This window comes from Notothenia coriiceps, unplaced genomic scaffold (assembly GCF_000735185.1).
Source record: "Notothenia coriiceps isolate Sejong01 unplaced genomic scaffold, NC01 NC01_scaffold00013760, whole genome shotgun sequence".
NCBI classification, from domain to species: domain Eukaryota; kingdom Metazoa; phylum Chordata; class Actinopteri; order Perciformes; family Nototheniidae; genus Notothenia; species Notothenia coriiceps.
The window spans coordinates 5235-23524 of NW_011346461.1; the positions used below are offsets into that span (position 1 = coordinate 5235).

General features: G+C 40.5%; 2 protein-coding genes across 2 annotated transcripts in view; one reads left to right on the forward strand and one right to left on the reverse strand.

Moving 5' to 3' along the window:
• tbc1d7 (TBC1 domain family, member 7) overlaps positions 1-4838 on the forward strand; it is a 9140-nt gene extending 4302 nt beyond the window's left edge. Inside the window, exons 5-7 of the mRNA XM_010774285.1 lie at positions 1396-1569; positions 2801-2930; positions 3013-4838. Coding sequence (XP_010772587.1) covers positions 1396-1569; positions 2801-2930; positions 3013-3087 — 379 coding nt within the window. The 3' untranslated portion in view covers positions 3088-4838. The remainder of the gene's footprint in view (positions 1-1395; positions 1570-2800; positions 2931-3012) is intronic.
• On the reverse strand, positions 3770-13445 carry LOC104948122 (phosphatase and actin regulator 1). Its single transcript, XM_010774284.1, has 11 exons — positions 13364-13445; positions 12600-12695; positions 12313-12504; positions 11974-12214; positions 9691-9884; positions 7627-7783; positions 6714-6769; positions 6567-6628; positions 5739-5879; positions 5547-5623; positions 3770-5145 (listed from the first exon to the last, which is right to left on the reverse strand). Exons 1-11 carry the CDS (start codon positions 13428-13430, stop codon positions 5130-5132), a joined length of 1299 nt encoding a protein of 432 aa, XP_010772586.1. The 5' UTR covers positions 13431-13445; the 3' UTR covers positions 3770-5129.
• Between the last annotated feature and the right edge of the window lie 4845 nt (positions 13446-18290).

Consider the following 18290-nt stretch of genomic DNA (forward strand, 5'->3'; position numbering starts at 1 on the left):
CATACCATAACCCCACCACCACCATGGGCCACTCGATTCACAACATTACCCTAACCCTAACCCTCACACCAGATACTGACTGGTTTTCGGACCCCCCCAGAACCCCCAATAAAGCAAAAATGCACGTTTCAGAGTGGCCTTTTATTGTGGCCAGCCTAAGGCACACCTGTGCAATAATCATGCTGTCTAATCAGCATCTTGATATGCCACACCTGTGAGGTGGGATGGATTATCTCGGCAAAGGAGAAGTGCTCACTATCACAGATTCTTTCAGCTTTCTGAACAATATTTGAGAGAAATGGTTATTTTGTGTATATAGAAAATGTTTTAGATCTTTGAGTTCATCTCATGAAAAATGGGAGCAAAAACAAAAGTGTTGCGTTTTTATATTTTTGTTCAGTGTAATTTATAAGATAATTATTTTTTATATTCCTTGTCAAGTTGTGAACATGACACTCATAAGAGGTATCCTGGTAATTATTTACTTAAAGGGCCCATGTCATGGTCATTTCTACTGATCATAATTCCATTGTTGAGGTCTACTAGAATACATGTACAATGTTCCAAACTCACATTACGGTTTCTCATACAGCATCTCTGTATAGTATGTGTATTCACTCTCTGTCCCCCCCCCCCTCCCCCTGTGAGCCCAGTGTGCTCTGATTGGTCAGCTCGCCCACTCTGTTCTGATGAGTCTACCACCGTTACAGCGGAACATCAGTGATTATGTGTTACAATGGCGTTTGTTAGCAACCAGAAAATGACACCAGTAATGACAAACAGATGAGAATGCTGCGTGGGGTCTGGGTGCCGTGTTGGCGGGACGTTGCCCGGCTCGCTGCTGCGAGGAGCGGACAGTGTGAGCTGGGTTAATTTCCTGCTTGCTGCGTGGGATCTGCGAGACAGCGAGACATCGCAAATGGACACGGGAAGGGGAGGGGGCTGCAGCACCCCCATCTGCGAGGCTCCACTAGCACCCGCACCCCCAAACGCGGCACACCTACAGTGTAAGCGCGCCACAGTTTTGCCACTGTGAGGCTCCACTAGTACCCCCCCAGCGCATCACAGTTTTGCCGCTGAGTGTGTGTGTGAGGAGCTCCACGGATTGGTCCATTTGGGAATGGTCACGTCACTGTACCCAGGAAGAAAAAGAGAAATCTCCAACGAGGCGTTCTGGGGCAGCATAGACAGGTCTTTTCTGTGTTAGAGTTTTACTCGCTACAGGGTGTACTTTGAGGGTTTGTGACTCTGCAGACCGTTTACATGCAGAAAAACCTTCATAACAAACAAGGGGACGGGTATAACCAGAAAAGCATAACATGGGACCTTTAATGAAAACTGTCATTACTCAGGAGTTTAAATTACTTTATTGTTATACCTGCGTTATGAATGAAGGTTTGTTGTCTCCCCTGTTGCGTTGCAGCCGAAGAGCCTGGAGCACTATCTGAGTCAGGAGGAGCCTCGGCTGCTGACCCACCTGAAGACCAGCGGGACCCTCGCCCAGCTGCCCTACGGCCTCTGGTTCAGACGCTGCTTCGCCGGCTGCCTGCCCGAGTCCAGCCTGCAGAGGTGCGTTCACTGTCCACAGCGCACGCCTGACATCTGCACACTTCCCCCTGGCCAACACACAAGCTTTTCTATCCTCAGCAGTCTGATATGTGCAAAACCTGTATTATATTATTCAGGCTTTTCTAAAAGATCTTTGAACCACATTTCAAGTGGCGAACGTATTCCGATCTTTTAAGTAAAAGATGCAATGCTACGGTTAAAAAATATTCTGGTAAAGGTAAACGACTAAATATAATTAAAAAGGTGCAAATGTGTATGTTATGCATTGATTATAATTATAAATCCAATATTTATATATTTAAGTTTATCACTTCGATGTAACAGCTGGTAAAGGTGGACCTGTTTTCAACAAATGTATATTCTGTCTGACCTATAATAATCATATACCCTTAATATATTTTATATTCTGCATTAATAATCAGAACATTTAATGAACCTTAAGCCTGTGAAAACCATATTTTCAAAATGAGACATTCTGCATGTTTTCTATTGATGGAAGTACTTGTATATTTGAAGTAAAATTAGCAGCTTCATAATTAAAAATCCTGCATTCAAATTCCTAATGAAGTCAAACAGGCCTCAACATATACTTAAGGTACCTAATGTAAGTACTGTATGTATTATGCAGAATTTATAATACATTAAAATACTTTCCGCATTGTTTGGTACTTTATAGTTGTATTGTTATAAATTAAGCTATAATAACCCTTAAAAATAAATAGCGCAGTGAGAAATACAATATATCACTTTGAATACAAAGAAAAAGTACCTCAAAAATTGTACTTAAAGGCAGGGTAGGTAAGAATGGAGAAACCCGTTCCAGTTTCAAGAAATCAAGTTATTTTAGCCGAGCCGGCTTAAATGATTGGTCGTGCTTTTCACAGCGCCACGGCTTCCACAGATGGCATTTTTGTATGTATTTATTGTCAAAGCATTTAATGAATTCATTGCTATCGGAATGTTAAGAGCGTTCCATGGAATATAACAAAAAGTGTATCTGAAGTGAATGACCTACCCCACCTTTAAGAGTAAAAATGCTTAGTAACATCCTCTACACATTTCTGCCTAATTGGTGCCTGTTCTAGAAAGATGTCAGATTAAATGACAGATTTTGCCCAACTCACATTTTTCTCTCTATTTATTAAGCCCGTTTGGTAATTCCACATGAGTAGACTTTTGTTACATCTTGACCTTACATCTACTTGTTGAATGACCCTCTGATGATTGTCAGGGTGTGGGACAAGGTGATCAGCGGCTCGTGTAAGATCCTGGTGTTCGTGGCCTTGGAGATTCTGCTCAGCTATAAGATCATGCTGATGGGAATCAGCCGGCCTGAAGGCGCGGTGAGGTTCCTGTGCAATGTGAGTGAACCACAGCCAACACCAAACAGAAAGCACTGTCCTCTTTTAGGTGAAAAACCTCACCATGTGTTTTCTCTTCCAGATACCGCAGGAGAACACGGACGCCATCGTAACTAAAGCCATCGACTTGTGGCACAAATACTGCTTACAATCATAATAATAATAATATATATATTCTTTTTTTTTTCTCATAAGAAAGTACAAAAATGAATCATTCTCAAATAGTCTCCGTCATGTTCAACAGGGGCAAGAAGAAGCTTCTGGTCCTACCCCCTCTAGCATACATTTTGCTTATAAATAAGTTAATTTGTTTTTTTGCTTTTTACAAAACAATCTGAAAGAAATTACAATAAATAACAAATGGGATTGTACAGGTCCTGTTCATAACCATTCATGATTTGGCAACTAAATAATACTTTCAGTTTAGATAGACTAGTACAACATTTCAGTGCATCATTACAGTTATTCCACAGACTAACATCTTTTGATGAGATGCAATGCAGTTTACCATTTGTTCGTACGGGTGGTTTTTTGAAAATGCAGTTTCCTCTCAACATGCTTTCTCTCCGTGTGAAAAGATAAGGTGCTGTCCCACGACAGAGCACAAACTCTTAACTCAACTGAGACTACGGATTTGTCTCCGCATGACTGGACAAAAAAAACTCATCATGGGCTGCTTTTAATAAGCCCCAGGACTTGGGAGCCAATCCAATTACAGACAGGACAACACATCCCAGCTCTCCCCAAAGAATGATCGACTGTTTGTGGAAAGGACACTGAAAACAGCTGCTATACAGAGAGGATGCACAAAATCTGTTTAGAAAAAAGGCAAGGATTCATAAACTTATTTTCTTTAATAAGTTTCTTTCTTTAAGAAACAGCTTACATCATAGAAGACAATAAATTAATACCCACATGCAGTTGTTCTGCTTTACAAAAAAACATTTGAAAAGTCTTGTTTACTTTCTTTGCTATTTACAAGTCTTAGAATTCTGAGAACAGTTTTAAACGTACAAGAGACAGTAATATTACCGACGCTCGTACTGACACACTCACTCACAGATCAAGTCCTCCCGATAATAAGGTCAAAACTGGCAATTATCTAATGTGGACCAAAACCATAAAAAGTAAGCTGGCAGGTTTTCCTTTTCTGTGCCACCAAAGATTTGACTGACAATAAAAAAAGAAAGTCTGTTTTTTTGAAGTTCTGCAACTTTTTACTGTGTCAACGAAACAAGTTAATTTGGCAACGTTCAAATCCCTGTAAACAATACTGTAGGCACAGTGACACAGTGAGTTACTGAACTCTCAACAGCAGTCATTCTGGGATGCATTCAAGATCGCAACTTCAACAGGAAGTCAAGTGGGGATCAAAAGTGTGAACACATTTTGAGCTCTTGAATGCAGTCCATTAACACAAAAAACGATCAGGCTGTGAAGTTATTGCTCAGTTAATGTGTTTTACATTTTTTTCTGTTACTGTCTTGAAAAGATAATTGTTATATTTTAGGTCATTTTGGCTTAAGATGCAGCTGCCTACAGATATGAATTCCTCTGGCAAAATGTGAAACGATCACTAACATGTTACTTGTTAGACGCTTTTATCCAAAGCGACTTACATACTCAATACTGTGGACAATCCCCACAGGAACAATTTGGAGTGAAGTGTCTTGCCCAGAGACACAACAACTTGCTGACTGCAGTGGGACTCGAACTTGCTACCCCCTGATTTGAAGTCCAGCACTCTATCCACTGAGCCACAGCCGCCCCATTGAGATGTCTTCTGTGGAATAATACCATGCCAACACAAACCCAAAGGATATAAAGTCCATTTAAGGAGTGACATTATGGTGAAAGGCAAGAAAACAATCCATGTGTTAAAAATAAATTCCTTTCTTCAGCTCCTTGGCACAGATTCTGTGTTTCATTTCAAGTGCCCTGTTCAGAAACAAAAGTGCTGCAAAGTAAACAAGTTTCGGCTTCATCTTAAAATAAATGAAGCTCTATTGAATATCAAGAAGTGTGTAAAATCGCCACTGTTGAGAGACTCCAGGTGAGAGTTTGTTCCATTTGTACTTGAAGTGTTTCCTGTGACGGCCGCAGCACACGCTGCGTTCAGGTACAGTCCGTCAGTGTGAGGGTGGCAGTCTGGACACTTGAGGCATGGTGTGTGAGTATAAAGCACAAGACTGACCCATCTTACGGCCGATGAAACCTGCAGAGAAACCAAAGAGAAAATGAGGAACTTCATGGAAATGCTGTGGTTTTTCCCCATACCACTAATGATAGACTTGTTAAGTTAATATGCATTTTAAATAGTATGCATTTCAAAACCAACAGTTTAGTTTTTTGAAAAGTAAAACAAAAATGTCATTGTATATGTCTGTAAATGTTTAGAAACGTCATAGTGGAGTATATTGAAAATATTAAAGTATGCAAATGTCATCAATTTGAGAAGCATTTAAAAAGGTCATAGTGTGTCGAGAGAAAAAAATCATGGTATTGTATGTCGAAAAATATACAAAAGTAATAGTATAGTATGTAAAAAATGTATGAATAGTAGTAATAGTAATTTTTAAGCATGTTCAAAAATATGCATAAACACTAAACTGTTACCTGGTCAGGTGACGGCTGGACTCGTGCACCTCCATCTCTGTGCTCTTAAACTCATTCAGCTCCTTCCTGATGGCAGCCTGAACAACACACAGGGAAACACTTATTTACCCACAGTATAAACTGTATGCACAGACAGCTTGAATCCAGAGTAAAGGATCAGCTGGTTTTGATTGACATGTTTGTTAGTTTCACCTTATCAGCAGCAGTGAGCCGGGTCCACGGCTTGTCGGCTCGGCGGTCGTAGTCCTGAGCCTCAGCGACCTCCACATAGTCACTGAAGCGGATCAAGATCTTTGCCTCCCTCAGCTCCTCCACTGTGGGCCTCTGGCTGAGCTGCAGGGTGCAAAAAGAAAGAGGAGGGGGGTTGTCAATATCTGGATGCCCTGCAACATGTTGAAGAATATCTTTGTGCTATAATGTTCCAGATTTGTGACTGAAAACTAACTGGTTCATTTAACTAGGCCGATTTAAAATAAAGAAAGGGAAAAGCTTTGTTTTCGTATGTTCAAAAATAATTATAGTTTCTAATAAATAAAATGTAAGTATGAAGTGAATCTAATTTCTTTCTTTGTATAAGTAAAGTTAAATATTAAATGAAATAGTACAAAGCACTCAGATGTTGCACACTTCTTTCATCTTCTTTCTTTTATGACAAAATCTATTAAGTAGTTTTAAAGATATCTTCTTGGACAAAAACACTGGCCTTGGAAGAAAATAAACCAAAAAATATAAAAACACTATTTATTGAAATCATTTTTGAGACACAAAGTGCTGAAAAACATTTGTATAACATAACATCTATGGATAAGTGGCTTTATCCATCAATATATACCATTTGTGAAATGCTCACACACTCACACACAATAACAGGGTGATGCAACAGATATTATCCTTTCAAAATGGGCATCTGATGTGTGGTAGTTTGGTCACCACGGCAACCATGTTTATATTTCTAGCTGGGGTCATAAACAAACACTCCCATCATGTACACTAAGGTGTCCATCTCCACCTGTGTCTTACCTTTTTGGACAGATGTCTCTTGATCTCCCTTTTCTCCTCCTGTTCATCGATATCGTTGCGAGCTGGAAGAAAGGAGAAAGAGAGGGTCATCACACACTGGGATTCTTGTTATTACTAGTTTCTCTTACAGTGTGTACATGTACTTACGTTTGAGGATATTCCTCTGCTCAAGTTCCTCTGCTGACGGCCGTTGACTTAATCGTCTGAAAACATGAAAGGCGTGTCGATGTCAGGAGTGTTTGTGCTTCCAGATCATCATCACTGTGCGAGATGTATGCAGTATGTTACACAGGCAGAAGAGCCGACTGTGCATGGGACGTCATTTTTGATGAGGTAGTATTTTGTGGATTTACAAGCCGTCTATATCTATCTCTAAGGTGGAGCAGCGATTCAGACAGTGGGTAGGATGATTGATAGAGAGTGAGAAGTAAAGGTATGCTGTTTGTGCAGATATGCCGCTTTAGTGTGCTCTGAAATGTAAAATAATAACATATAAACATTTATTTTACCCAAAGAAGAAAATGATGCTCTTCTAAAATGTAATGTGAATTTATTTGACTGGAACTCGATATGTTCCTGAATCCTTGAATAAGATGTGTATTAAAGTATTTCGATATTTTTAAAAGTAAATATAGTTTTTTGCAGAGCTTTAATAATTTACCATTATGAATGATTAGCGTTAATGTTATGTGGTTAGATATGGAAACATTCTTGTATCTAAACAAAAAAAAAATGTACACTTTTTTCAGCTTTCATGCAACAAACTATACCCCACTTTTTCTTGGCATATAATTGTTTTGTAGCTGCTCCTCAGCTTTAATCTCCCCCCCCCTCCCTCTCTCCCCCCCTCCCTGCATTATGACTCATCATCCATCATCTGCTCCCTTTAGCAGCCAGGTCACATCTATCACAGTGAACAGGGGTTAAAGCAGTCTGCGGGGGCCCGGCCTGCTTGTGGAGTGATGTTGGTCACATGATGAAGGGACTGTGATATCTCTTAGAACCACTGTTCTCAGTGGCTGGACAATCTCTGCATGTGTGTTTTAATCCAGCGGCTCACCTGGTCAGTTTGGTGGCCGTCTGTTGTCGAGACTCGTATCTCTGTTGGTCCGACTGCATGGGCAGGATGTTTTTGTCCTCCAGGTCCCTCAGCGTTGGACGGTTATTCAGCTTGATGGCTAAAGAGTCCTTTCGTAACACCTTCATGGCCAGTGTGCCTACAATGGAGCAAAATGGATGAGGTTCAAGGTTCTTTATTTGTCATACGAACATACTGTAGCTACAGTAGTAGTTATGTCGAAGACAATCTTAAGTCACAGGCTTCTCCAACAGCGCAACACAATAATACAGAAAAACATAGTGCAAGTAAATATTAAAAATTAAATACAAAAAGAAAAATAGTTTAAAAAAAGTGAAATAGTGAAATAAGAGTCTATGTATGATGATATGTCAGTACTCATATCACAAGCTCACTGTAAGGAGCCTGTATAGATTTCCTTCCAGTTCCTAACACTCTTTTGTTGGTTGTTTATCACGGTTCTTTATTTTGATTTTATTGTTTTATTTCCCCCCAAAAAAAGCAGAAACGTATCCGCCCCTTGATTAATTTAGATGCTGGATAACGATATGATAGCTCACTCTTCTAAGTGCATGTTTTCCCTAAAATCCGCAATAAGATTACAATGAATCCAACATTGGTAATGTTAAAGGAGTCGCTTGGAAGTCACAGTCCTACGGATAATTTGAACCCTGCAGCTCAATGCGGTTGTTTAGCCTCTTTTAGCCCATTATTTGAAGTGTACAGCATTCAAACATGCCAAAATGCCACGATAGAGCTGGGTTGACGACACGCATACAAATAATGATCAGCCGCAGGTCTTCACTGTAATGGAACACTTCTGGAGCAATGGAGTCGAAACACAATGAAATACGGAAGAGCTGGAGCTTGATGGCAAACACTGATGTTTTTTTTGACGTTACAGCCAGAGAACTCCCAAGACGTGTGCTGTGCCACGAGGTCACACAGCAATTGCCCAACCAATTCTAAAGATCTCTACCCAGGCCCAGACCCCTGTATTCTGCTAGTTCTGAGAGAATAATCAACATTGTGCATAACAAGATAAAACAGGCATAGCACAATAACACCTCTATCAGCTGACGCCAACAGGCAGGAACAGGGAGACAACACAATGAGAGCACAGCAGCCGAGGTTGGTCTGTGAAGGCCACAATAAACTGGGTCACATTATGGGCCTGGGAAAATATCCTCAACATTCAGTACAACAAATCTTGACTAGAAAAACTCTCATAAAAACTCTTAAAATAACAGAACTTGTTTTATATTTCGGCAGTATACTTTCCTAGTTTGCGCTTTTAAATTGCACTTAATTTGCGATCTAAAAACTGCTCCCTGTCTTGTCAGGTCTTATACATTACTTCATCAAGTATTATTCAAAATATTAGCTTTGAGTTGGTGATAAAAACAGTTAGCAGCTAGCTGGCTAACATATGCTAATATTCAGCAACTAATAAAACTGATATTCATTTGTTTCTCAGGAGTTGGTGGAAACAAAAACAACTGTTGACAGTTTGTAGCGTCAACCATAGTAACTGTGTCTTTATCTGCTCGGTGTGGAGTTCTTCTGTGCCCTAGTGGCTAAATAAAAGCAGTTGTTCTATCTTCTTTTTTCTCAAATTGTTTGACCTCCCCCCCCCCCGGTGAGATTTATTTATCAACCAGTCGTAGGTTTTTGTTTAAACCTATATATTATATATTGTGTTTATATTACTTGTTTAAAATAAATACACTAAATAAACCATAACCATTGGTTCTGAGATGCATAATTCAAATCTATGATAACAAACTGCAGCTCAGAGTGCTTCAAGCCATTTGCGACAAATGCACTTGTTCATCCATATGGAAATATGATAACACACGCTCAAACATGCATATGCACACACAATACATTATGCTTACTGTTAAATTATACAAATTGACTCTGTAAAAGCATTTCTGGTTACAGTATTATTTGTTCAAAGCTCAGTGTGATGTGTTTGAATAATGTAAGCTAAAACGAACAATGAAAAGGTGGATGTCTTCCAAATACATAAAAAGAATAGCTTACTTGTAAACATTGTATCATCATCATCTTCCTCGTCATCTTCGTCTTCTTCATCCTCCTCCTCGTCATCTTCTTCCTCCTCCTCGTCATCTTCTTCTTCCTCCTCAGGCAGGTCGTCATAGACCCCCTCGTTGCGCAGGTTTTCTTTGTCGTCGTTGCACTCGATCATGACCGCGGGAACAGAGTGCATCATGGAGCTGCAGGTGGGGGGGAGAGGGCAGAGGTCAGAGGTGTATGCTCAATGTAGCCTGAAGGTGTGAAATAACAGCAGCTGTACGGATGAGTGTGACACGTGTAAAAAGCCCATGAACCATGAATCATGTGTGTCTGGACATGTAACATTGGCCTTGAAGTCTGAAAGCAAACCAACGGTCGTTCAGTCAGAGGAGGTAAAGAAAACAGTTAAAGTCATAACAGTGTAAAATTAAAGCAGCAAGCAGCGATGAACAGACCCTCGCACATCCACGCACATTAGGGTATTTACAGGATGGCTGTTAACCCTCTCAAACCCACAATAGGACATTTCCATTTTTGTGTTTTGCCATATAAATTATAATTTTTTACAGTATAATCCAGTTTTACACATCCCAGAATTCAGCACAACCTCGGTTAATGTCACTCATTAAATACATTATAATAGGGAATATTTGCCCATACTGTAAAAAAAAAAAAAAAAAAAAACGGAGCTTGAATTTTTTACTTATTCTATTAAAACTGCTAACCATACTATAAAAAAAAAAAACTGCTAACAGAACATTGGACACATCTGTTGGAATTGGGCCAGAAGTGATTAGAAAATGCTATCTTATTCTGCTCATGAGTTATTCTCATTCTTTTGGGCAGTGTCGATGGGCATTTTTTTGCCAGGAATTGTCATTTTTCTCCTGCCAAGTTGGATGTCTAAACATGATATCATGGCAGTTCCCCTTCACAATCACACACAGGAGCACATGGCATGCTTTGCACCAGCTCACAGCACACAATTCTCAGTCACTCCGACTGGCTGTGAAATGACCACTGGAGACCAGACCCATAGATACACATAACGTACCGCATGGAATGTGATGCACTAAAAAGCAGCATATCCCTTAAGAACTGTGAAACGTAGGCATCCTTTGATAACTTTTCAACTGTTTGCTGAAAAAGGATCCGTTGAACTATATATTAAACGTTTTCTTTACCTGTGTGTGTGCCACCAAATCAACCACATGTGGCAACTGGTCACCCTACCTTTGGAGTCCAGTATGTGGTGCTAGAAAAACCACGCTTAAAAAAAAGTATGTTGCACATTAGCACATGTAGACCACGCATTGTAATTTTCATGTATATTGGATGATATTTGTCACATAAGGCTGACTTCCTGTTAACAGCAGGTGGCGCTATGACTAAGGCTCATAATAGACCTGTAAATGTCCTCAGGCTGCGACTCTTATCAAGCACAAGGAATTTGGAGCAGGTTGGAGATTGTATGCACACGTTTCAACAACGTTCATGGTGAGTGTCTCAAAATGGCCGGCGTGTTACGACCATTTTATACCGATATATACCGATTTATATATACAGTCTATGGTTACGACCAGGGCGTGTCACGGAACAGAAAGCTTTTAAATCATTTTGATCCTCATGGTCGATTTTTGTGAAAACAAACAGGTATATACCCCAAAAGCATATTAAGGACCTTTCCACAAACCTGCCTAGAGTAGAGGCTGGCTCGTATCAAATGTACAAGTAGACATACAACCAATCATATTGATGGATGATGGAGGAGGGAGCTGGTGAAAGGAGAGGGGGGTGTAAGCTTCATGCGTCCATTAATGAGAGACAAAGGGTAGAGCTGGGGAAGATACTTTTAATACCAAGATGTCGATATTGTGATTATATTGTTGAGTTGAGTATCAGTGCTTGCCTCAACATTTTCATATCAAGTGATCATCAGAAATGTGATATTCTGACTAAGTGGCTAAACAAAAATAATTAAAAAATCATATACTTCTACTGTAATGCATCCTTTTGAACCAGGAACAGAGAGCACTAATGCTATATTAGGATAAGAAAAACCAAACACAATATCCAGTCTAATATTGCAAAATATTGGTACATCGCCCAGCCAAGAGGGATGAAAAGGAACATGTTTCTTATTGTGAAACTTCGGCAATGAGAGTGTTTTAAAAAAGGGATTTCAAAGAAATAGCTGCACTCAAAATGTATATATCATCAAATGCACGCACACACAGGTTTATTGATCTGCAGTAAAGCCAAGGGTTTTGATTTCCACTTGATCCTCACCTCTCAAACCTCTGCATGGTGAGGGCCAGGGTCTTGTTGAGCTCCTCTATGATCCGCCTGGGGGGGTGGAGCACCCCGTACTGTAGGGAGTGCCCGACCACATGGCTGGGAGGGGGGCACTTCTGGAAGGCGAGCAGAGTTGGCTCCATGCCCCCTGCAGGTACGGAGATCAGGAACTTCTTTGGAGGTAGAGGAGGAGAAAACTTGGATGACATGCACGGCAACTTCACCGGGGTGCCGTCTGCGTACAGAGGAAGGAAGTGGAAGGAAGTGGAAGGATTAGAGATACAAACAAAAACATGCACGTGCAGATATGAGTGTGCACAAAAAACAACGTACCTGCTATGTGATTGGGTAGCCTGTTGAAGGGTTTGGGCGGTGGTGTAGGAGGTTGTTTGTGTAGCGTTGGAGGTCTTGACAGTGGTGATGATTCGGCGCTGTCAGCAGGATACACAGTGGGCTTCTTAGTGGATTTCTGAACGTGGTCCTGTTGACCCAAACCTTCACTGGGCATCTGAACCTCCAGAAAGCCTGAGGACAGGAAGCAAAGAGACATCAAATCTGTGAGATGCTTCAATACGAGGTGAGAGACGAGGCGACGAGGGAGGCGAGTCTCTCTTTCCTACCTACAGCTGCAGCGGCTCCTTCCATCTGCTCTGCACCTTCAGACTCTGACGGGCCGTTCTCCATCTTCACGTCCTCACGTAGCGTCACAGAGCCGTCTGCGCGCAGAGAGAGAGAGAGAGAGAGAGAGAGAGAGAGAGAGAGAGAGAGAGAGAGAGAGAGAGCAGGGAGCAGGGAGCAGGAAACAGGTGGAAGATGGTCAAAAAAAGGGAAATGGAAGACAGGTAGATTTTTCTAAAATGGCGGCAGCTTACTGTCTATTGTTATATGATTACAAGATAAATATGTGGACGACACAGCTAACATTAAAAATGAAAGACCAACCGCCAGCAGTTTCTATAATCACTTCATCATTGCAGTAGATAATCACGTTTTTGCTTGTTTTCTCCGACCAAAAGCCCAAACGCAATGTCAACACTATATTTTGGGCTTTGGGGAAATTGTTGCTTATCAGTAATGAAAACATAAAACATGTTTTTAATCCTTTACAGAGCTTTTCCCAATAAACATATTTTTTCTGAGATGCTTATAATATAAGGTTTCCATATCCACATTCATGTCTAAAATAAAGTTTCATTATAAATCACATTTCTGGGTTATTGCACGGCCACTACAAAAAGGATATGAGACGGAGTAAAACTAATAAAATCTGGAAAAGCTATAGATAGTATTTTATATATAAATTAAACACATGGATTAATCAACTGCCTGTCTCAACACTTCAAACATGTTCACACTTTAGTCCCACCTCATGCTTCACACTCACCTTTCTCATAAACCTCCTTCAGCACTCCTTTTTTGATGAGCTCCTCTCTGCTCTGACGAGTCGACATTTTCCTCTCCAACACTGAGGGAGCAGAAAGACATGACGATGAACAAACAGATACATTTTGAAAAAGCCTTCAGGCCAATTGTGCACTGAACACTCAGAGCGTCATCAGTGTGAGGGAAGTGGCAGCAGCGGCAGCCGATGTTTGGACCAAACATTACGTCGACACACATATATATTATATATAAAGATACAAGTCTCAAAAGAAAATCACATTTTCTACCAAACTATTTTTCCTTTACATGACAGTGCCATGCTAAATATTTAGGTGTTGGGTTTCTATGAAAACCATTACTTGTTTTTTATATTGTGACATTTCATTCTAATACAATAGAGCAGGGGTGGGGAACCTTTTTCCTCTCAAGGGCCATTTCAATTTTATCAACATCCTCCAAGGGCCGTACAAATGATTGAACTCAATCTCTGCTTAAAAAAACTAAAATCACAGCCCATTCATTTCGCCTTTCTTTCATGCTGTGCAAAGAAAAGCAACCTCTTAATCCATTTTACCATGACTCGCGCATGCATGCATGTGCACGGTGTGGCATGACCACCAAAACAGAAAGATATGGACAGAAGATGTGTGCAAATGTATTTAGTATCCATGTGAACATGATTTAAGTGGGGGGAACCTAACCTCCTCTAGGGGGGTCTGGGGGCATGCTCCCCCGGGAAGATTTTTTTTTAAATATTGAAGTTAAAAGCATCAATCTGGTGTACTTTGAGATCAACATGAGCAGATCTATGGGTACATCTTTCAACACCCATTTGAAACAGAACTGTAAGCAGATTTTTCTTTTTCCACGAATTACACAAGTCACCCAAAGCAGCGTTAAACAAGCGGGAGGCGCCGAAAAGCGACTAAATTGCATCACTGTTTGAAGTCAGCTGAAATGCTAGCTCTGTGCTAGCTCTGAGCTAGCTCTGTGCTCTTCAAGCAGGCTAATTATGCTAGCCATGTCTGAGACAGCAGTTTCGGTCTTTTTTGCCTGTTTCGTCTCCGTTTTCAATGCAGATTTCGGCATCACATCGGCTTTTTCTGATCTATATTCCAAATTATGTTCACACAACACGGGTTGAACTCAACTTCGGTGGTTTTAAATTAAATGTAGAAAGTAAAGTCGTGGGAGAACGAGACAACGCAGCCCTCACATGTTCGTCCAACCGGAAGTCCACATCCCCACTTCTTGTGTAGCTAATTAAAAAAGCAAATATTGAGATCAGAGCACTTTTTTCTGCCACACATACAGTAAGCAGAGATGTTGCTATATATAAATCTCATATGAGTTTAATTCTCTTTATAGTCAAGTCTTGCAATAATTACATAATGCATTGTGTATGGTTTTTTGCTTATGCTGCCCTAACCCATTCCCTCTTGCTAAATATAATATTCAATTGAGTGCAAATACAAACCGAAGACTATGCTGCAGTTATTTCAATATTCATGTATAAACATTCATTCATAACTCACTTTCCTCTACGGTTTTTATCATTTCTTTCAGGAACAAGTTATTTCATTGGATTTACAACATAATGTATTACGAAAGAACATAGCAGTACAGTTTCACGTCTTGGGGTTGATCCCCTCTAAGGTAATACAGCACTGCAGTATGGAAAAGCCAGGCGACTGTTGATTCAAATTCAGGGAGAATTTATAATTCCCCAGTGCAGTGGGAATACATCTTGGAAAAAAAGATCCTCCTGGGTTTATTGGATTAGCATGAGGTGGCTCTTTCAAATACTTTAAAAGCAGCAGTTAAAGTGCAGTAAGCACACAACAGGACATGGCATGAATATGACCATGAAGGACTTCAAATAAGCCGCTATCTCAATGCCATGAGGTGTGTGGTAGCCAGCCCAGCAGGAAAATATTTCCCATGTATTGAATAAATTCAATCAGTGTTATCCCTGTCTACAGCTGCATCCAAAAGACGTTGTGTACGTCACACCATTCGTTGTGATGCCGTGGAGGTCTTTATTTTCATAGAGTTGTAAAAAATGAAATATTACATTACATGTTAGACGCTTTTATCCAAAGTGACTTACATACTCAATACTGTGGGCAATCCCCACAGGAGCAATTTGGGGTGAAGTGTCTTGCCCAGGGACACAACGACATGCTGACTGCAGTGGAGTTTGAACCTGTGACACAAATATAAATATAAGTGGATAGAATATAGGATTAGTAAAGATTGTGTTTGTATCCACTCTCCCTGAAATCATAAATCTGGCAAGCATTCGATTGAATACATGATTCTTATAGGCCGATGTGCTGGCACAGTGGGGACAATGCTGCATAGAATTAAACAAATGGAGAAACCAACACAAAAAAAAAAAAAACATTAAATATCCATGGGTTTAACATCAATGGGAAAATGGGATGGGATGACAGTAAAGGAGAGTAATTGAAAAAAGGTCTTGGTGTTTGCCCTTCCTGCTCTGCTTGGCATGGTTTGCATGGTTTATTTCCTCCTGCCAAGCAGAGAAGAGAGCATCAGTTGGAGGTAGTTCACCTGGGCTGGGCTTGAAGCCTTCAAAACTGGCATGCATGATCCCCCTCGGTTTGTTTGGTTTGCTTTGATGCTTTTTAACATTCCCTCATCCATGCATCAACCGACAGTACGGATTTCTGCACAATATTACCTTATTTGCCACTTGATAATGCTTCATTAACCTTTTTGGATGAGTGGTTTGCATCTCGTCAACATTTCTAATACCCTAATTTGTTTCCTCTTACCTGCAGATAAGGCACAACTTTGCAAAGAGTTTTTCCAAAGAACCAGGTCTCTGTGATGTCGACCACGAGACTCGCAGGGAGGCAGATGATGGTGACCAAGACATCGGCAAAGGAAAGGTTCACTATGAAGTAGTTGGTCACTGTGCGCATGTGACGGTTTTTCCACACTGCAAAACAAACTGAAAATGGTGCACAATCAAAAGATCACCCCAATACATGTCAATATGTATCTTTAAATGTTCATTAATAGTGTATTGAAGGCATTTCTGTCAATCACAGAATTTATTTCAATTAATGCTGGTCTTGTTTACATATTTTCTTGTTGGCAAGTATTTTGCGACTAGAAATGTGCCTACAGACAATGAAAATGTAAGTATGAAATTGAAATATATCATCTGATGATGTTAAAATAAAATACTCGCTCTTGTTGCAGTTTGAATCTGCCAATAGGCCTACAATAAAACCATGTTTTGTTTTTCTTTTAAGGAGCAAGAAAATATATTTATGCCACTGGTAAAATAGTACATTATAAAGTACAAGATGTCCATTAGAGGTTATTTTCAAGAGACGGTACCTTGAATGTTAAAGGTGGGGTAATTTTGGAGAAACCAGTTTGAGAATTTGAAAATACACAGCTGGAAAAAATCTGCCAATTCCTTACAGAACCCCTCCTCCAACACACACGAACGTGCACATGACCAATGAGGGCACGAGATCAGTTTGTGCACAGATGGAAGGCTGACAGGCAGGTAGGCCATCCAGTTATTTTAGCCGGCCCGGCTAAAATGATTGGTCGTGCTTTTTACAGCACCACAGCTTCCACAGATGACATTTTTTAATGGATTTTTTGTCAAAGCACTTAAGATATTATTTGCTGGATGTTAAGAGCATTCTATGGAATATAGCAAAAAGTGTATCTCGAGCCGGTTTCTCAAACTTACCTACCCCACCTTTAACAGGCTAATTGCTTAGCCTGGAATATACAGTAAATTAGAAGAAGATGGAACATAACCAATCATGTAACCTTTAAATAAGTACTTGGAATTGGATTTAATGGCTTCAAAGTTAGATACAACTATTTCTCCATACTTGCAGTATACTCTGAATGTGCTTGTAGCATGTCAGCACATTCAGCAGATACATTTGCTTTGACCCTGCTCTAAAAGAGGCAGATCAGATGGCTGACCTACTGTATATGGACGGCATTTATATAGCACTTTTAAAGCTTTAGCTACCACTCGAAGAGCTTTACAAAAAAAGCAGACATTTTCCTATTCACACACACCTATATACAGTTTTCGCAGAGGCTACTACACAAGGTTTATGGGCTCAGAACAGTCTCATAATACACACATGCACACAGAAGGATTCAAAATTGTATTTCATGATCTGCAAAAGGATCCACACTTGTGTTTTTCAATGCACACACAAATGTGTTCCGTTTCATATACATATAAATAAAATCCAAACACAGAAAAAAGTTTTACATATGTATTTTTGATCCTCACAAAAAAAAATTCCGTTTAAATCCCCTGAACCTGCAAACACAACCCGCTTTCTGTACACGGATCGCTGTGCATTCGTGTGTGGGTTTTTTGAGATTCCCCTGACGCTCACCCGATTCGTACTTACTATCGTAATTTTTTCTATCTATAGCCAATCAGATGTCTCCTCAATTCTAAGCCAATCACATGAGCGCGCCCCCACGAGGGTATGATTTATTGCGTTCATGACACTTCATATACGCATTTTGCGCTGTCCGGTCAGCTCGCTAAACAGAGGGCGGAGCATCAGGTGATCATGCAGAGCTGCGTGTCTCCGTCAGACTCAGCAGCTGATCTGATCTCTCGCGTTTATGTCCATATCGATCAGATCCAGCTCTCCTGATCGGCCTTTATAGAGAGCACCGATCAAACTATTAAGAGTGAATATCGGCCGATAATGACCAGCGGGGCTCCCCCCCGTTGACAGTTCAATGCAGCACTGGCTTCGTAATGCACTGATCATTGGCGGATTTAGGATTGTAGGAGATCCGGGGCTTAGCCCAGGAGTTGTTGGGGGGTGCAGGGGTAAAGTGCTATTTTTTTACAACTGGGGGGTGGACCGAACATCCCTCCTTTAGGGGGG

What these genes read in the sequence shown, in the direction of transcription:
- LOC104948122 (XM_010774284.1), bottom strand. Translation starts at nt 13,430, where the DNA reads ATGTCGACTCGTCAGAGCAGAGAGGAGCTCATCAAAAAAGGAGTGCTG. An exon ending in GCTACCCAATCACATAGCAG is followed by an intron (nt 12,215 to 12,312) that starts GTACGTTGTTTT and finishes CTCTGTACGCAG; the next exon opens with ACGGCACCCCGGTGAAGTTG. An exon ending in ACGGCCACCAAACTGACCAG is followed by an intron (nt 6,770 to 7,626) that starts GTGAGCCGCTGG and finishes TCATGTTTTCAG; the next exon opens with ACGATTAAGTCAACGGCCGT.